The sequence below is a fragment of the Primulina huaijiensis genome, chromosome 9 (assembly GCF_012295235.1).
Source record: "Primulina huaijiensis isolate GDHJ02 chromosome 9, ASM1229523v2, whole genome shotgun sequence".
Taxonomy (NCBI): domain Eukaryota; kingdom Viridiplantae; phylum Streptophyta; class Magnoliopsida; order Lamiales; family Gesneriaceae; genus Primulina; species Primulina huaijiensis.
In genome coordinates, this window is record NC_133314.1 from 19,513,726 (window position 1) to 19,535,823 (window position 22,098).

A 22,098-nucleotide genomic window follows, 5' to 3' on the forward strand; every position below is an offset into this window, starting at 1 on the left:
GAAGCACATTGTAGCAAATACAGTATTCACCCTGGAGGTCGAAAGATGTATTTGACATTGAGACCCCAATTCTGGTGGAGACGTATGAAGAAGGACATTGCTGAGTTTATTTCGAAATTCTTGGTCTGCCAGCAAGTGAAAGCCGAGAGAATGAAACCGGGAGGATTACTCCATAGTCTTGAAATCCCGAAATGGAATTGGGAACATATTGCTATGGACTTTGTGACTCATTTACCTCGTTCACCCAAGGGCTGTGATGCTATTTGGGTCATTATTGATCGGCTTTCGAAATCTGCACACTTTATTCCGTATGAACGGACTTATCCTTATAAGAGAATGGCCCGTTTATACATTGAGAATGTTGTGAGACTGCACGGTGTGCCAGTCTCAATTGTATCTGATCGTGATCCCAGGTTTGCTTCTAAATTCTGAGGTAGTTTTCAGGAAGCGATGGGTACGCGTTTGGCTATGAGTACTGCTTATCATCCTCAAACTGATGGCCAGACTGAGCGTACAATTCAAACGTTAGAGGATATGTTGCGTGCGATTGTGATGAATTTCAGAATGGGATGGCAAGATGCTTTACCATTGGTGGAATTTTCTTATAGTAATAGCTTCCAAACGAGCATTGGTATGGCACCGTTTGAAGCCTTATACGGGAGACGATGTAGATCACTGTTATTCTGGGATGAAATTGGTGAAAGACAATTGACTGGACCTAAAATGATACATGAAATGAATGATAAGGTTAAGTTGATTCGACAACGGATGAAAGCTGCACAGGATCGTCAAACGAGTTATGCAAATAAACGAAGACGACCCTTGGAATTCCAGAAGGGTGATAAAGTATTCTTGAAAATATCTCCCTTTAGAGGCACTGTTCGATTTGGTAGGCGAGGAAAATTGTCTGCTCGTTATGTTGGTCCATACAAGATTCTGGATCGAGTTGGTGATCTTGCGTATCGACTAGCATTGCAACCAGCATTATCTGTCATTCACGATGTATTTCATGTTTCTATGTTGAGAAAGTATGAACCAGATCCATCACATGTACTTGCACCTGATGAGGTTGAACTCGATCCATCTCTTTCTTATGTTGAGCAACCTGTTAGTATTATGGATCGAAAGGAGAAGATATTGCGCAACAAATCGATTCCGTTGGTTCGAGTACAATGGACACGACATGGTGTGGAGGAGTCAACGTGGGAATTGGAAAGCAAGATGCGAAAATCATATCCGCTATTGTTCGATTCTATTCCACATGTTCCATTGTATTCAATGTACAATGATCCATTTACTGATTTTAGTTTTGATATGTACTATAACTGGTGACGTACTATATGTTTGCCAATGTTATGTATAAAGAGATGTTTGAGATTTCGAGGACGAAATCTTTGAAGATGGGGAGAAATGTAAGGACCGTGTATCGTATTATCGTAAATCCTGTGTGATTATCGATAATCTATGAAATTGTCATGTGATTATGTAGTTGATGTATATCCTGACAAGGGAAATTGAGAAAATGAATATTGAATACGAATTGACGTGGTAAGAGATTGAGTGGAAAAGCCGGACGCCAATATAATACCAAAATCAATATTTGGACAGAACATGTGGCACCCGAGCGCCAGTGTGGAATAAGGGGTGTTCTCGGACAGAACATGCCGCGTCCGAGCGGTAGTTTTTGACCGCCCGAGCGCGGTGCAAGTGACACTCGGGGGCAGAACATCTCGCGATCGGGCGCGAGAATTCTACCGCCCGAGCGCCGAAGCGGTGGAGTGATAAGAACGAGGTTCTTCCTCTTTTTCTTTATTTCTTTCACGGCAGCTTCGAGAGACACGAGAGATTTCGATTTTTTTTTGTCCGAATCGAATTTGAAACACTGTCTAAACGCGAAACAAACTATATATTTGTGATCGTCGCGTCGAGGGCTTCTGACTGAGGTAATTTTCTTCTAGTTCCAGCAGCTCTAAATATCAAAGCGCTGGAATAGCGTGTATTTGAAGTTGAATTTCTTATATGTAGTAGAATAACCGACAAGAAACTCATATTCGAGGTCGGAATTGAATTATATTATGATTTGAATTTGATATGAATTTTTGAAGTTTCAAATAATATTTGAAACTCATATTAATGATTTTTGATTAGGTTATTGATTGGAATGAGTATGTTATTGATGTAGATAAAGTATTATACCGATATCTTCAGGCTACATCAACTGGAACGAAGAATTGAGGTATGTTGCGACCGGGTAACATACGACATGTATCTGTATCATATGATATATGTTTGATTGATTTGATTGANCTTCGAAGACTCGTCTAGACTATCAAATTCCATACCAATCTTAGGTTGAATTCGATATTCGAACTAGAATCCATCAAGAATCTGAAATTATCAATAAAATTTTTGGCTTGTTTCGGTCTCAGTTTTCAACGACGGTGACAAAAAATGCAATAAATTTCTCTGTTACATATTAAATGCAACAAATTAATAATAAAACAATATTTTTCTCAACTAATATCCTAGAGCAATAAGCCAAAACGCAATAAGTCAAGTACGTCAATTGTAACCAGTGTCAATCAAAATTCTAAACCAGGCGAGTTGTGTCATATACAAGATAACGATGAAATAGCCTAATTGTCTTGTTGATCTGCATGAAGTATTTTGTATTGCTCCATATTCACCCTACTAGATGTAAAATTCGTACAAAATTCATATTCAAAGGATATCCTTGTTAGTGATAAATATAAGATTCTTATTAAAAAAATTTAATTTTAGATTAGATTACAACAGTAATTTTTTTCCTAATATTTTACTAACTATTAAAAATACATCACGACCAATTTTCTAAACTATGCAAAAATTAAAGGAAAATTCATAATTTAAAATCCCGATACATTCTTCAATATTTTTTTATAATCATTGATTAAATATTTGATATATATATATAATCTACTAATTTAATACAGATCAGAACCACATATTATCTTTTTCTAAAAAATTAAAATAATATTAAAACAAAGCCACAAACAAGAAAGTCAAGAAAAATTTATCATCTTTACCAAGAATTATTGAATATCATGAGCTAAGACCTAATCTTACATGGTTATATATGCATACATATATACAAAATATATATATCACACACAAATCTCCTACAACGATGATATTTAAAGATAGCATCGGTAACTGCAAGCAATACACACAATTAATAAGAGTTTCAGATCAATAGAACCATAAAAATACAAACCAACAAAATCAAATAAAAAATTCGATAACCAAACAATTAGAAAAATAATTAGACATTTAAAGGAACAAGAAAATCGAATCTTGTATGTTATAGTATTTCCTGTAAAAATAAAAAAAATAATAAAAATGAGTGAGAGAGAAAAAAACGAGAAAAATAAGAAAATGAACAAAAGAAGACGAGATGAAATAGCCAAGAAGAAAACTTTTGTTTACATTATTTCATATAAAACTGTGTAAATAATGTTTGTGGAAGAGGGAAAAAAATGGAGGAAAATGGAGGGAAAAAAAAGAGAAAAAAGAGGGAAAAAAGTGAAAAAAAAGAGAAGAATTTTTTAAAAAAAATGCCATGAGCATGTGCTTATCCCACTGAAGGTGATCCGAGTCCCTAATATTTACGGAGTTGTGAGAATTTATGCGAGATATGTACTGTGTTCTACTGAATAATTAATTTTTCTTCTAAAATTATGAGTTCTTCCCCATTCCTAGTATTATCTGTATTCATCTTCTTCAGCCACACGAAAGTCTTGTCAAATTGGAACCTAACTATCCCTTCCACGTTTGTCTGTCGATATATAAGTAGATTGATATATATACTATCGAATTAAATATGATATTTTATAAAATTTCATATCTCTCTGTTTTCTATTTTATGTAAGGCTAAAGGTAGGCTAACCAATTTCAAACGGTACATGGAAATAAACAATGAGGGGGTGACAAAGGATAATATATTTGAACAAACATCATGGGAAGCAAAATGGATAGATTAAGACAAAAACTAATATGAGACCATCAACTTTGTGAAACGGATCTCCGACTGACTCGATCTGTGCAAAATATTATTTTTTATGTCCAAATTATTATTTTTATTTGAAAATATCATTCTTTGTTAGTGACGATATAGATAAATATTATGTAGTATATTATTATTTAAATGAAAAGTAGTGTATCACACATGATACCTACTTTAAAACTAATGTCATTGATTTATTTGACCATAGGTGCTGCTTTACTTCAGAACAAAAATAAATAAATACACATACAAGAATTGGGTTTTTTTTAAAAAATAATTTAATTTTTAAAATTAATTTCAAAAATAATTTTTTAAAAAAAGAGTGTGCAAAAATACCTCAATCCGCGCTTACGAAGCGCGGACGCTGCTCACGTTGAGCAGCGTCCATGCTTCGTAAGCACGGACGGTGCTCCACGTCTGCACGACGGAATATTTAGCGACGGAATATATATAAAAACCGTCGCTACAATTGAATTAGCGACGGTTACGGTTAAAAAACCGTCGCTATGCCGAAATACGTGCATATGTACACCGCGGATAATAGTATTAACCGCGTGCACATGTACGCCGCGGATAATCTTGAACTTTCAACGGCTTGCATCTTTGCAGAATGCAATGTGCGTTGCGGAAAAAAAATTTGCGCGCTGCGAGAAACCATTTTTGTTGTAGTGAAGACACAGAAAAAAACATACAAGATTGAATAGTAGAGGTTTCTGAAAAAAATTATTTCGTGATGAGTTTTTGTCTGTTTTTTTCTCTGTCTTCACTACAACATTTTATGTTTGCGTCTAGATTTGATGCTTACAATCATTTTTTTCTCTGTCTTCACTACAACAAAAATGGTTTTTCGCAGCGCGCAAATTCTTTTTCCGCAGCGCACATTGCATTCTGCAAAGATGCAAGCCGTTGAAAGTTCAAAATTATCCGCGGCGTTCATGTGCACGCTGTTAATACTATTATATGCACGTCGTTAATACAATTATCCGCAGCGTGCAATATACGCCGTTAAAGAATATACCAAAATTTCGGAATAGCGACGGTTAAACGCTAACCGCCGCTGATTCCATTTTAGCGACGGTTCGACGGTTTTGATATATATTCCGCCGCTAAATATTCCGTCGTGTGGATGTGGATCACCGTCCGTGCTTACGAAGCACGGACGCTGCTCCACGTGAGCAGCGTCTGCGCTTCGTAAGCGCGGATGGAGGTATTTTTGCACACTCTTTTTTTTAAAATTATTTTTGAAATTAATTTTAAAAATTAAATTATTTTTTAAAAAAACCCTACAAGAATTTCTTAACATTTTTGTTGAAAAATATTAATTAACATTTTAAAATAATTTTAAAATAATTATTTGATAAAGAAGGATTACCCTTTGCATGTGTGGCGGCCATTTAATTACTGGTCCTGCATGAGCCGAATGCTTAGTTCACGTACACTACTTAATACTTCTATAACCGAGCAACGATTCTTTGCTATGAACCCAGACATCTTCTGAACTTTCTGCCAGCCATTTTTCTAAATTAGGCAAATAAATTATTTCTCAGATGATGATGCTCGGGTAGATTAAGCGAGCTTGGATGGGCAATCTACCGAGCGAACTTGGATGGGCAATCTACCGAGCAGAGAAGAGTAATTTCCCTGTAAAGATTTTGACATGATGGGATGAGTATGACCTGGCCTGATGGGATGAGCTCGGGTGGTCTGTCTTGGTCTTCCCGGTGCTCTGTCCTGGTCCCTCGGGTTGTCTGGCCTGGTCTGTTCAGGTGATCTGTCCTAGTCTCCTCGGGTGATCTGTCCTGGTCTGCCCAGGTGATCTGGCCTGGTCTCCCGGGTGGTCTATCCAGGTGATCTAGCCTGGTCTCTCGGGCGGTATGGTGGGATGACCCCGAGTCAGACAATCTGCACACACTCGGCAAGTTAATGTCAGTGGGACATCGGAAGGGTTTTTGGCGTAACCACTCCGACGCTCAAGTCAGTACAATTGTGCAAGGTTCACCAATTAGAGAGGGAATTTATTGAAAGCAATAGATTGCAATGTCGGTTAAATGAGAAAACCTGGGTTTTTATAGGAGAGAAGATGACCTCGATTATAGTATATGGACATTGTTCCTGATTAGCAGCTGCACATGCTCTGTCATCTGACAACTACCCATGTCTTGTCATCTGTCAGTAGGCATGGCGACACATACTGTTCTGGTCTTGTCATGGGCACTGATTATCATACTAATGATGCATGGTGACCCATACTGGTCGGTTGACCTGAACCCTGTCCGGACGAGAGGACCCTGGTCGGGATAAAGTACCCTGGTCGGACGAGAGTACCTTGTCCGGGCTAGAGTACCTGGTCGGGCGAAAGTACCTTGGTCGGGCGAAGGGCTAGAGTACCCTGTCTAAATTTGTCTAAATTTTAATCATCCTTTAATCTTTGCAACAAATTGAAATTTGACTAGTTTAAGTTTTCTCTTTCCGTCCGAGTCCAAGAATGAGCCGAGCTCTTTCCAAGATATCATCAGGTTTCAAACAAACTGTCATTTGATACAAAAATTAGTCAAAAACCTGTTACTGTCATTTAGCATTCACAAGTGCAACTCAAATATATATGTAATCAGCTTATATCAATGAAAATCCCTTGCTTTGTTGTTACAGTAACAAGAACATGTTCCTTGGTAAAAAAATTGCAGTTTACATTTGGAAGGGGAAAAATTGTTTGACCAAATAGTCCCCTTCTTTCTTGTAAACGGTTGCCTCTGAACCGATCCAAGAAGTAAACCACACTACAGATCACAACTTTACCACTAAAATAACAAAACTCCCTAATTCAGTTGGTGTAATTCTGCATCAGAAGCAATCGATTGCGGTAAGATCGTGTCATTGTCGTTAAAGGGGGAAGGGAGATTAAGATCCATACTCAAATTCTTGAAAATGGCTTCACCATTAAAGGGCCAACAGTCTCTATAACATTTCTTGAAATTCCAAGAAAATGTGTTCTTTTATGGCCTCCAAGTGCCTGCCCTGATTTAAAGACTCTCGAGCAAAAAGGGCATTCGTGTGCTTTATCCTCCACCGCCGCCGCCGCCTTTGAACCACCACCGGAATTCTTGATCCTCCCTGTGTCCCCCCCGATCTTCGTGTGGCTTGCCCTGTGCCCACCAAGAGCTTGATAGGACCTAAACAATTTATTACATGCCTCACATTTATACTTTCCTCTAACTTTGTTACTCCTTGTAACCTTTTGAAAATCTTCTGAATAATCGTCTACACCTCTCTTTACTTCTTCTTCTATTCGAATTCGAGCTCGATATTCAAAATCATGATCCCTCTCCCACTTGTCCTTGGACAGCATGATCAAACAATAAGCAACATCTTCTTCTGGTGATGCGTCTAAAATTGAACTCATCGGTTCAGTCTCGACATATGAATTATAACAGTGAATACTCGCATTTTTTCCCTTTTCTTCTCCAAAACTCTTTGATTTCTTAACTTGGCAAAAACCCTCCATTTCCATCCTTTCTAAATCACAAGTTCTTGACTTTATAACCCTCTTGGATCTCCTGCAACTGGGGTACTTCTTCGATGAATCCGTTTCACTTCCTCTATCAGAACGCACAGCATCAAAAGATGAATCCTCTTCATAACTTTCTTTATCTGAGGTTGAAGAATATGAATTGAAAGGATCATCAGCCCCTTTCATCTTTAAATCTAAAGGATCCTTTATTGCTGCATAAAGAGTCATCATGTGAGATTTCATGTGCCCGCCTAAAGCTGAAAAAAAAATTTTATTCAATCTTTTCACACGCACCGAGTGTGTTGAAAATGGTGGAAAATTATAAGAGATTTAAAGTCCTCACAAGTGAGGGGAAAGTAGAATTAAGAGTAGGTGACAAGCATTCCTCCTTCCCAGGGAATATATGCGCAGTTGTGCACTTGTCAAATGAAAATAGTGTTGTTTACGTTTGTATATGACTTATATTAACATATATATATTCCCTAAATAGTATTCTTCGTTACATCTCAACTATGTAAATATTAATTTGAATCACATTTTCAATGTTCATTTAAGTGAGTATCGATTAAGTAACATAATTCTATTGGATATGATGAAACATATGAAAATTTTATATCTAATATATATGTCATATCATCGATGTGAACACACGAAGTTTTCGGCATAACAAAATTATATATATATATATATACACGACGTACATGAACAAACTTTACTAAAAACAATGCTTGCATGCACAGATTATACTACAAATGTATCGTGCAAGATTTAAATTTCCTAAAACCCTTTTGACTCTCGTGGATTTATACATTTTTCATTGGAAAGTCGAAAAATTTACATTTAGTTTTAGTTTTTAGTGTAAAATTTTCTGGCAACTGTAATAGAAGGTCAAGCTGTTTTAAATGTCCTCACAGTATGCTCTTGGAATAAAAACCAAAACACATGGTGTGAAAAATCTTGATTTATCATGAAAATTTGGAGCTTTTGGCAACAAAAAATCTGCATTCAACTCCCAAAACAACAGCCATTACTGAAATTAAATGTGATTAACCTCAATTAAAGAAACATATTAAAAGCTTAAAATGCCATGTCGCATTTAATAAATTGTTGTTTAATAGGGAGCATAATAAATATAGAATTAATTGGAGTTGAACTTTTTTTAAAAAAAAAATTTGCATTAATTTAGGTTATTTTTGGTTGAAATGTTAGGATTGGAGGTGGGAAATGGGTAGCTAGGAAGGAAGCCAACTATCATTATATTGCAATGGCCTAATTTCAAAACCATTTTATTATTTTGAAATTTTATGTGTATAAAAGGAGATAAAAAAAAAAAGGTAATTAATTCCAAAGTCAATACCCAGTTTTTAATTATATTCGATGAGTCGGATAAGAAATTATCAACTTAACCTACCTATCTAGGGAGCCCAGTGGTGTGCTGTCGTTGTGCCACCAAACTTAAATTCCTACTCTTTAAATAAAATTAGTGTAATGGTGAGCAGGGTCGAATCCACAGGGAACGGGGGATGATTTCTTCGAGTAAAAATGCAAATAAAAGGGGGGATTTTTGGATATGAATTTAATAAAATACTAAACTAAACTTATCCAAGAAATGAAAACAATAAATTTAAATGATAATTTGTCTACTAGACTAAAATGAAGAATTTAATACGAGAAAGATCTGATTCAAGGGAGTTCTACTATTTAATTATATCACTGTTCATCGGCTAACAAATAATTTATTCAAGTTGCTCCAAGCAATTAACCTTAGAATTATATGGATAGCCGCTAAAATTCTTGTGTTTTCCTAAAATCATTGACCGAACCCAGCATCCAGTCAAAACTTATTAATAATTAACTGGGCACGATAGCGTTCCATATTAATTAAAAATAGCATTTCAGTTTTGTGAAAACAGTTAATCCTAAAATCTAACAACCGAGATAGCTGCAATTGATAGATCGAGTTTCGTTGATTTATTTAGACTAAATATGCTATGATAGCACAACACATCTAATCTATGCTACTCGTGTACCAATCATTCATGACAATTACGGATCACTGAATTCATGGCTAGCAGTAGAAAATTATATAACGAATTAAATTGTCAGATTAACCGAGATACAACTTTCATAGTATTAAATATAAATCAACAAATACTTGGAATAACAAGAATATTAAATCCAAAAAAATAAAACCTCACAGTGATAAATTAAACAGTAAAAACAACCCTCAAATCAGAAATAAAACTTAGCCTAGGGTTGTGGAGAGAATCGGAGAAAATCCTTGCTCTTTCTTTTATGCTCTTCACGTGAGATTGGTAGAGGAAGAATTCTTTTTTTTGTGTGAATAGTGGTCAAGAAAATAAAAGAAGAGAGTGTCTTGTACGTGAGGTAGGGTAGGAAAAAAAGAAAATTGGGTCCATCAAGTTTAATAGCCCAATAATCTAAAAAAATGACCTAATCACTAAAATTAAAAAATACTTAAAAAATATCCTCAAAAAATATAGAGTTTTTTCCATAAAAAACTCTTATCTTATATTTATTACTTGATATGAAAATTCCTCAAATCTCACTAGGCAGCCGAGGAGTAGTCATAAGGCGTGATCACACCTTATCCAAAAATCACTTCTGAATTTTTCTGTTTAAGTTTTCCACTAAGATCATATCGGCAACTTTAATTGTGATATAAAATCACCCTTTTAGTCCAGATTCATCGCATGAACAGAAAACTTCATCCTACAGTAAAATCACACAAAAATATGTCAATTAAGCACGTTGGTAGTTGTAACAATGAGAGATATGACAATAAAAATACAAATTATTATGAACCTATCAAATCTCCCACACCTAAACCATGCTTGTCCTCAAGCATAAAAGAATTCAATTCATTATTTCAACTCATTATCCTCTTTCTGCTTCATTTACTTGTCCGTAAAATATTTTGTCATGCACCAAAGAAATTTAATTTTTAAGCATCTAACATACCAACATCATGAACAATTACTTCCATCTGAATGTGTAGAAATAAAAAATGCATAGGGTCCAATTTCTCCTCACAGGATTCGTTCATTTCACTCATAAGTGTCTAGGTATATATCATGGAGCTCTCATGTCAAAACACTGGAAATTTTTACCATAAGCTTGCAAATATATCACATCCTCCACCAAATGAATGAATTCAAATGCACAAACAAGGACTATAACTGGGTTGTACTGTGGCTAGAGGTAAGGTAGGAAAGAAGTAACAACGGTTTATGGAATTGAAGAACACATATACACTTTCTACAAAGACAATTGCATCCAACTAGCAATACATTTTCAATCTCATTATAACCCAAAAGTGCAAAAAAAAAAAAATTTCTTCGTTGCTCTTTGTTTTCCTTCTCACTCCCTTTTTTTTTCGTTTTTCTTTTCATTATAAATATATTTTTTTTTTCATTTTTCGAGACAACGATTTCGAGGATTAATCACTCGATCTCAACAATTTGCACTTTCTTGGCTCAAAGCGATGCTAAATGCGAAAAGTTTGTACGATTCTCCAATTCAAGGTTCAAATAGAGGAATAACCAACAAAAGGGATTTATCATGGCTTGTAATGTGGCTATTTTCCAACAAATAGGCTCAGGCTCGAACTTGGCTCACTAAGGGTAAATGAATCAGGGTAGGCTCAAAAGAACGGCACTGATAATGCGAAAGAAAACGGTTTGAACCTAATGCCCTTTACTTTGTTTATGCCTCTAATTCATCACAAGGTGTCAACAAAGACATGTATAACAATGCAAGTTCTAGAAAAATTAACAATGCATGANTAAAAAAAAAAATCAGTAGAGGTGTTTCAACAAGGCGTGGCCACGCCTTGTGCAAAAACCTCTACTGGAACTATTTTTTTTTTTTTGCGCAAAAGTGGTATTCTTATAAGGTGTGATCCCGCCTTTTTAGAAGACATCTTCTGCACAAAGGTAACAAAAATTTTACTATTTGAAAAAAAAATTAAAAGAAATTAAAAATAATAAGAACAAAAATTTGGGTTGCCTCCCAAAAGCGCTTGATTTTTAGTCGTCGGCTTGACCCTCAAAAGCACTCATTCAAAGAGCGGCTGACGCCCAAAGTACGTGTCATATGACACCATATATGGGTCTTGGTTCCATGTGCCCTCAAGTTTGGCTTGATGTATGCAATGTAAGCTCGTCTCCTCAACAAAATGTGACTTTAAATAATAGGCATGGGATGAGAATATCATCGTTAGCTCTTGAAGAACAAAATCTGTTGAAATCGGCAATGGAGAAAGACAAGAATCTCCTATATGTATGTATGATAATATTATCGACGAGCTCAAATCGATAGTCTCAGGAGCTTGTTCATCTATCAACTTCATTGGTGCCTCATCTTCGTTTGATATTTCTTCCAAAACTTCTTCAGACTGAGGCTCAATAGTTTCCTCATTCAATGCCACACACTTGTTTACCATATCATTCAAACGACTTATAATTATTTCAAGACTATATCCCTCATCTTCTTTATGCTCGAAAGGTTGGTATGTAAAATCAGAGTGGCTAATTTCTGGAGAGTATTGGTGGTTCCAACTCTGCAGCGAAGGATTCCAATACTGATGGTAGTCAAAGTCGGCCATATCATTTAGCAAATTTATCACATCATCTTCATGTCGACTAAATAATGGACTACCGGTTGTTAGTCCTCCATTAAATACCCATCTTCGTGTAACTGCATCCAAACCTTTAAGGAAAATTCGAAGAAGAACATAGTTAGAAAAATCATGACTCCTGGATGTTGTTACTAAATTATTGAATCTCTCCCATGCTGCGTAGAATGGCTCTCCGATTTGTTGGGCAAAACTTGTGAATACTTGGCGATGAAACATGTCGAAGTATTTCAAAATAAAAAATTCTAAATTTCTCCTTCTATTGATAAAGCACCTATACAAAAAAAATGAGACAAAAAAAATAAAAAAAAAAAAAACTCGAAAAAAATTAACCTTGCACCGTTCCCCGGCAACGGCGCCAAAATTTGGTGTGCTGTCGTTGTGCCACCAGACTTAAATTCCTACTCTTTGAATAAAATTAGTGTAATGGTGAGCAGGGTCGAATCCACAGGGAACGGGGGATGATTTCTTCGAGTAAAAATGCAAATAAAAGGGGAGATTTTTGGATATGAATTTAATAAAATACTAAACTAAACTTATCCAAGAAATGAAAACAATAAATTTAAATAATAATTTGTCTACTAGACTAAAATGAAGAATTTAATACGAGAAAGATCTTATTCAAGGGAGTTCTACTATTTAATTATATCACTGTTCATCGGCTAACAAATAATTTATTCAAGTTACTTCAAGCAATTAACCTTAGAATTATAGGGATAGCCGCTAAAATTCTTGTGTTTTCCTAAAATCATTGACCAAACCCAGCATCCAGTCAAAACTTATTAATAATTAACTGGGCACGATAGCGTTCCATATTAATTAAAAATAGCATTTCAGTTTTGTGAAAACAGTTAATCCTAAAATCTAACAACCGAGATAGCTGCAATTGATAGATCGAGTTTCGTTGATTTATTTAGACTAAATATGCTATGATAGCACAACACATCTAATCTATGCTACTCGTGTACCAATCATTTATGACAATTACGGATCACTGAATTCATGGCTAGCAGTAGAAAATTATATAACGAATTAAATTGTCAGATTAACCGAGATACAACTTTCATAGTATTAAATATAAATCAACAAATACTTGGAATAACAAGAATATTAAATCCAAAAAAATAAAACCTCACAGTGATAAATTAAACAGTAAAAACAACCTCAAATCAGAAATAAAACTTAGCCTAGGTTTGTGGAGAGAATCGGAGAAAATCCTTGCTCTTTCTTTTATGCTCTTCACGTGAGATTGGTAGAGGAAGAATTCTTTTTTTGTGTGAATAGTGGTAAAGAAAATAAAAGAAGAGAGTGTCTTGTACGTGAGGTAGGGTAGGAAAGAAAGAAAATTGGGTCCAACAAGTTTAATAGCCCAATAATCTAAAAAAATGACCTAATCACTAAAATTAAAAAATACTTAAAAAATATCCTCCAAAAATATAGAGTTTTTTCCATAAAAAACTCTTATCTTATATTTATTACTTGATATGAAAATTCCTCAAATCTCACTAGGCAGCCGAGGAGTAGTCATAAGGCGTGATCACGCTTTATCCAAAAATCACTTCTGAATTTTTCTGTTTAAGTTTTCTACTAAGATCATATCGGCAACTTTAATTGTGATATAAAATCACCCTTTTAGTCCAGATTCATCGCATGAACAGAAAACTTCATCCTACAATAAAATCACACAAAAATATGTCAATTAAGCACGTTGGTAGTTGTAACAATGAGAGATATGATTATAAAAATACAAACTATTATGAGCCTATCACCCAGTGCCCATTGTGACGGCTATCGAGAAGTTGTCAGCTCTGTTTCTCAGTTTGTTGGAACTTTTTCTTGAATTTTTAGGCATGTAACTTCAAGAATCAAAATAGTAGTAAATTAATATGCATGATCAATAGATTTACTTACTCATTTAGTTGAGAATGCAACGTTGATCTCAATTAATGAATGTGATTTCTTTAGAGTAAGTTTATTATCTGTGAGAAGGGTCAACCATACCGATAATCACAATAAAAAGTAATACTCTTAGCATAAAAAGACATTTTTTCATGGATGACCCAAATAAGAGATTCGACCCACGAAATTGATCCGTGAGATCGTCTCACATAAATTTTTGTGATTTCTTTAAAGTGCTCAATTTTGCCACTTAAATTTTTAACCCTTTCTTAATATTTCTTCTTGCCATTATGTTGTGCGTGCACACCTAAAATCAATAAACACAAACTTCAAGTTATAAAATATAATCGAGTGAATAATGACATAAATAAATTTTATTGATTAGGTGAAATAATAGTGTTTAAAATTATGATTAAATACCCATCAAAAAAATCAGGATTAATTTATAATATTAATTTTTTAAAAATTTTGCTGAACATAGGATGCATATAATTCGTTTTTAAAATCATATATTTATTGGTAGTTAAATAAGAAATTCCTACGATTTAAGTCACTACTAAAATGATGTTTAATATAAGTATTTGTATGCTATTTATAAAAATTTAAATTTTATTTTTTGATGAAAAAATAATATTTTGAATTTATTTATATTAAAAAAAGCAGTAGACGTAGTTATTAAATGGAAGAAAAACATCAAAATATAAAAATATATAATATTTTAATGTTGAAATTTAAAAATATTAAAAGTTTGATTTTCCAATCCATTATGAAATTATTTTGGTAAAATCGGAAAGATAAAAAAATTTAAATTTCGACAATGGCTTTACTTTAGATAGATAGAAATTGATTTAATATGTAATTTGTTTTTTAAATATTAAAAATTAAATTTCTGTTATATTATTATTATTAATTACGTTAGGTATTTTAGAAAATTGATTTATAGATAGACGGTCGACGGAGGTATAAAGACGCGCGGGCAAGATACCAGGGGAAGGAATTCTGATCGATCCACCTGATTTGAGAAAACCCTAGAGGGGCGTAAATTCAATTGAATTTTAAATTTTAAATTATCGAGAAAGGTTGGTTTACTATTCTCCATTATTTTTTCTTCTATTCGATATTTGATTGTAATTTGATGAATTTATGGGTGTTTTATTTGTTCATTCATATGGGCAATTGATTTTTTTTTTTTATGTATCTGGATGAACACTGCATATTCCGATCTTGAAAGTTTTGGCTTTTTTTATTCTATTGGAAGCATGAGATCTGGGCATTGAGATCTATTCGGAGTTTAGAGACGATGAAATTATTTAATTTGCGGTGAATTATGTTTCCGGTCAAAACTTCTTGAGCGATGATTGTTACAGTTTGGTCTGATAGATATTATGCTGTTATGTTTGAAAAGGTTTGTTCTTTTTGTTTGTTGTATGATGTTTGGAAAAGGTTTCTAAGTATACTGAAATGTATATCTGCATGAGGTCATGGTAAATCCATTCTTTGTGTAATGAGGTTCAAACTATAAATCTTGAAAAAGAATTCAGTTTGCAGTAGCAATTGTGTGTTACACCATTGTGTCAGTGGAACAGGGGAAGCTAATTAAAAAACTTGAATGATGCATTGCGGACCCATGTTTAATTGAACCAATGCCTCTAATGGTTGCTCTTTTTTTTCCCCCCATTCAGACCCTTTCCTAGCAAGTGTGATGTGGACACATTGTAGTTTGCATTATATATGTGTCGTGTTATTTCTGCTTATTGCTGTTTAAAATGTCTCTGAACAGTTGTTGAAGAGTCATGGAATCTTTTGAATGAAGGTGATATTCTTGATAGTCATGAACATTTTGTTTTTTATATCACACACTCGGTGAAACTTGAACCGATGGTTTTGGCTTTGGAAGCCATTTATTTTACCCGTTGAACAAGTTCGTTGGCCAGGATTGTGTTTGCCTTTTGTTTCAGTGTGTCAGCAAGTTTCCATTACCTGAAGAACATACTTGTTTGGGGACCTAAACATACGCATGCTTTCCTTTCATTAAATAACTGCTTTTATTTCTTCACTCCCCCTTTAGGTAACTGCTATTGTGCTGATGTGCATTTGCTTAGCCTTGCTTCTTGCCATCTTGGGACGCTATATGCCTTTTTCTGAGAATTGAAATCTTTGGTGCAGAAATGGCCACAGGTGGAGCTGGTCCCCAGAGAGGCACTGCAGCAGCTGCTGCAGCCAACCTTCGTAGGAGGAGAACAGGGAGTGGAGCCCCTGGTGGTGCAAGTGGGACAATGCTCCAGTTCTACACAGATGATGCCCCGGGACTCAAGATTTCTCCGAATGTTGTGCTTATAATGAGCATTGGTTTCATAGCTTTTGTCGCCATACTTCATGTTATGGGTAAGTTGTACTTTGTTCGCAAAGATTAGATGTCTGGGTGGTGGATGAGTTTTGGACGGAACACATTTTGGGAGAAATTTATTTTTGTTCCAAGTTTTATTCTGCTAAAACGTTTGATCTTATTTTTTAACCTTTTTGTGTAAAAGAACCAGCCCATTTTATGATTTTGCAATGTCTTTCAAAAGTTTCCTCAGCTAAAATCAAAATTCTGACTGAAATTTCAGATGTTATGACTTCTGAGCAACATAAGCAAAATTTACATTGAAAATTCAGTTTGGATGGGTTAAAAAGTTGAATGGATTTACCTATTTCACCTTTTATCGGTAAATTGTTTATTTATTCTAACACAATATAATAATTTCAAATGCTTCTATCATGGATTCATGTTTGACTAATATTAAATTATATATGGCGACAATATCGAATGTTAAATTTGTTTTAATAAATTAACCGAGTAAAAGATTTGATATCATGGACGAGATTAAACATCAAAAAAATATTGATGTGACTAATTCATTGTCTATTAACGAAACCATTTAAATAATTATTAGATAGACCACTCATCGACTTGGATCATGAGTTGAAGTACCGTTGTTGTGTAGATTGTTGGTCGTCTTTTTTTGCAAGTAATCTCGACTATCATTTGAAGATGTATTACTCGTCTTCGGTTGGATAAACGAAAACACACATAAAGTGAAATGCTATGGATGACAATGTGACCTAGTACGTGACCCATTTGGACGGTATGAATATAAAAATGATATCAAGTCAGATAAGAGTATTAAATTTTGGGTTTTTGCCGGTTTGAATTGGGTAACGGGTTTTGTAGAACTCGACTCATTTTCATATTTTCTCGGTTATGAATTTAATTAGGGATGATAATTGGTCGGGTTTGGGTAGGATTCTATATCATTTGTCGTCATCCTCATTTATTATATCCATCCCCATCCTCAACATGATCGGGTATTAAATTTCATTCTCATTTTCATACACGTTGAATGATCGGATATCCATACCATATCCAAATATCTTATTACTACCTATAATTACATTTTCCTAAATTTGAATTATTTTGAGTAAGATATGGATATTTACTAAATTGTTGAAAATAATAAGAAAAAAAATATATATTAATTTAATCCGATATTCGGGTCAGTTATTAGTAGAATTCTTTAAGATCCACTTCCATCTTCATATCCGAAAATTCTCATATCCGATTATTCATTTATTTAATCGGGTAAAAAATTTCACTCAATACCTTCCTCAATTCGAGTTGGGTATCGAATTCTCCGTCATATTCGGAGGAAATTGTCATTCTTAATTTTAATATTAATAAATATGTGTGTGTGTGTGTTAAACAATGTCTCTATATGCTTTTATGTCTATAAAGTTCTGAATGAAGCAAATGATAAATATATAATTTAACTTGATTAAAATAACTCAGAAATAATTATGCACAAGTATAGATATTTACGCGATTGCTCATGATAAAATAATAACTAGAAAACGTCATTCAGTTTACAAAACCAATACTAGTTATGGAAATAAATTGCATCATAAAACAAATAAACAGACTTAAAACGAAACCAAGGAATGCAAATCTAATCAAATGAAAACTTAAGCAACAAAACGAAATCTTCAATCAACATTTTTACAAGTGTTGTTTTCAGATGTCTACAACACTCAACGACAATACAGTATAATTACGATGCTTCGTCTTTGCGAGATCTTTTGAAAATTCTCGTGTATATTGCTTGTCTCGCTTTTCTGACACCTTCGACCGACGCATCTATGTGTATCAATTATTCGTCAATAGATATAGACTTGTGTTGATCTTGATAATTAAACTTAGATAGATTCCTACAAAGTAAAGAAAATAGTATTTCATTATGAAACAAATTCTTCTAAATAATAAAAATTAAATCTAGAGTTTAAAAAACTCAATATTATAAAAAGACAAAATTGTTAAGCAAAATCTTATGTAAAAAAAATTTATAAGACAAGACACGTTTCTTTTCGGTCCTTATTAACTAAGGTTGAGATAATGGGTTGTTAAAGGGAAGGACATATGTGAAAGATAAGAAGAATGGAATGTGGGTGTGATATTCTTTAAGGAAACAAACCCAAACATACCCATATAGATCCCTTGACTTCTTCTATTCTCAATTATAATTTATACATATAGCTTGAATATTAAAACCTCCATTCTTCGTGGGAGTTGATTTTTTGTGAGAAGGTCTCACGAATCTTTATCTGTGAAACGGGTCAACCCTAACGATATTCACAATAAAAAATAATATTATTAGCATAAAAAGTAATATTTTTTCATTGATAACTCAAATAAGATATATGTCTCACAAAATACGACATGTGAGACCGTCACACACAAGTTTTGCCTTTCCGTGGATGCAATTGGTTCATTACAAACTTTAAAGTGACTCGATGCAAAAGAGTACTCGGAGTAAATCGTATGAACAATTGACCATATCAGCATTCATGAGTCATACGTAAGTCTTTTGACATGTCACCGATATCCAATGTCATGTCAACGTTCTGATGTCAAAGGACTAAAATAAAAATAAAAAGCAAGATAGTTGACTAAGACCGTAAATTCATGACCACAAATAAATAATGTTCAAATTACATTTCTAATAATGTCGTTATCCCTTGGGAGTTTAGTATTTCGATTATTATATATATATGAAAAATTATAAATCGAAAATGGATGCATGTCAAAACGATTTCCACAGTAACGTAATTTAAAATATTTATAATCTAATTCACATGTAACACATTTAAAATAAACAAAACATTTAGGAAACAGTCATTTTCTCTCATTTCTAATGTTTTATGCATATGAAATAAGTGGAGAAAACGTCGATATGGATTCTAAATTATTCGTGGGTTAGAACAAACAAGTGAATTGACAACAAAAGGAAAACAATTCTCAAAATCATCGAATTCAAATCTAATCTGATAACACAATCTTATTATTATTTATTGTTCATCTGACACTAATATAACAAATTTAAGACAAAATCTCATATTCCAAACTTCGACGTAACAAAACTCCTCCTCTACATTTTTTTAATAATAAAAAATTAAAAATAAATAAATTCATTTTTAAGAGATAAATTTATTTTCATTAATTAATAAATAAATGGATGGGCCCCATTGATGAAAATAAAAACTAAATTCATTGGGTCCCATTTTGTGCTTATCGCGTCTGTGCAATCTTAGTTGTGTTGTATAACAGTGAAGATTTGATAATGTACAACTCGATTCAAACTAAGCCCCCTTTTTTTTTATTAACAAACAAATAAATAAAAGCAAATTGCAAAAAGGTCAACATCGAAAATCCCATGAATGGAGTCATTTACCTTTTTGTTTAATCAAAACAACATTCCATATATATGTTAATTAATCTACTCGTCTTAATGCCAGCTTTTTTTAAATCTTTAATTTTAAATAATTCCTAATAATCTAGTCTCTCCGAGAAACCTTTGGCTTTTACCGCAATAAAATATATCGGAATTTGAAGTAACTAATCTCATGTTTGGGAAAATTTCAACCTACCATGACAACATTGTCTTTCAATGACGGAGTCAAAAATGGCAAAAACTTGTGTGAGACCGTCTCACGGGTCGTATTTGTGAGACGGATCTCTTATTTGGGTCATCTATGAAAATGCATTACTTTTTATGTTAAAAATATTACTTTTTATTGTGAATATGGGTAGGGTTGACCCGTCTCACAGATTAAGATCCGTGATACGTCTCATATGAGACCCACTCGTCAGAAATTCAACTAAATATGATTAAAACGACCATTGTATCCCAACTGTATGATTATTATTATAATTATCATGACAACTAATCATTCCAAGTTGACCGTGATTTTTATCAACTTTAAATAAAATCATTTTTATATTTTAAATTTATGGAATGCAATCTCTATGATATGCACTTAAATGGTGTTATTCAATTGATATCTTTGAAAAAACAATATTTTGATCTTGTAAATTACATATTTTTTTTTAGTATTTCCCACACGCAATGATAACATGACAACGGAAAAATAGTGACGTATTCGTTGTTACGTCAGCATTCCGATGAAAAATGATCATTATTACAAGTTAATGGACTAAAACTGAAAATTGACCGATAACATAACCAAAAATGAATAATATGCAATTTACATAATCAAAGATGTTGTTTTCCATGATTTCTTCTAACAGTTATGTTTTAAAATTTATAACTTACATCTTTTCTATTTTTATTCATATTGACGTCAAATTTTTTTGGTGATATGTCATTATTTACTGATATCATCTCATCACTCATGTGAAAAAAACATTATTATATTTGTTATTATTTTTAAAACCTGAAATAAATGAGTATCCAGTACATGTGCTGTGGTCAGGAATAAATAATTGAATGCCAACCTTTTTGGCAATGAAAGAAACAACTTGTGCCTCACGTCTACAAACTCTCTGTCTCACAAAAAGGAAAAAAATAAATTAAAGGAAGGCATGGAGAGATGGGAATGAAGCAAACCGGGGACAAATTTGTCCTTTCCTTTTGTCTCCAACTGGTCTATCCCCATCAAAAACACCTACATAAACATTCTTTCTAATTCCACAGATGCCGCGTATGATTAATCTTCTTTTTAAACTTATTTATCCAATATATGTTAACTAGCAATTGATCATGAAAAATAACGTATGATCGAACTCATTAAAAAAGATCATTTTGAGTGACAAATATATTATTTTTTATAATAATTATACATTAGATCAAACTTTTTCATAAATAAATATATGTAAGATATCTTGTTCGATTTACCATTTGTCACCTCTCTTGTCCAAGGAAATATATTCTCTTTCTTTTCTTTTTACATGTAACTTTTTTCAAATATTGTGCTGTGCCTCGAAAGAATTTTTTTATTTAGGTCGGTACGATAAATAATATTTCCACATAAAAGAGACAATTCCGTATTTTATGTGGGAATTTAGTGTGACTATTGATATCAGAGAGACTCACACCGACTAAAAGATCACGTATATTACACATAATTAATTTCTTATTCCCTCCTATANCTTCGACGATATATCGCTGACCACAAGGGGGAAAAAGAAAAAGAAAAATGGTGGATCTCCAGACTGTGTGCTGTATGTGCGGCGACGTCGGATTCCAGGACAAGCTCTTCCGCTGCTCAGGCTGTCGCAATCGCTTCCAACATTCGTACGCCTCCTCCTTCTCCTCTGTCTCTCTCTCTATATATATAAACACACATCATACGTGTATCTCTGTGTGTGTGTTTGTGCCATTCTATGATTTTGCAGTCGTATGTTTTTTTTTTTAAATGATGGTCGATCATGACTCTGATTGGATTTTTGAGACTGCCCAAATTGAGCGATCGATCTTATGCACTGTGATTTGAAACAAGAAAATTTACAGTCTTTAAATTATTCAGTCTTACTGTTTCTTCTTCTTCTTCTTCATTTTTTTAATGTTGTCTGGAGCAATACTTTCACTTGGTAAACTTGCCCGATTTATCAAAATATGATGATACTCGCTAATGGTGTTTGAGGTCCTTTTTTTTTTT

The 22,098-nt window shown here is 33.6% G+C and overlaps 1 protein-coding gene across 1 annotated transcript; it reads right to left on the reverse strand.

The window, feature by feature from the left end:
* Positions 1-6,608: 6,608 nt before the first annotated feature.
* Positions 6,609-7,958, reverse strand: LOC140985249 (uncharacterized). Its single transcript, XM_073453042.1, has one exon. The coding sequence runs from the start codon at positions 7,791-7,793 to the stop codon at positions 6,954-6,956; it is 840 nt and encodes a 279-aa protein (XP_073309143.1). The 5' UTR covers positions 7,794-7,958; the 3' UTR covers positions 6,609-6,953.
* Positions 7,959-22,098: the final 14,140 nt, after the last annotated feature.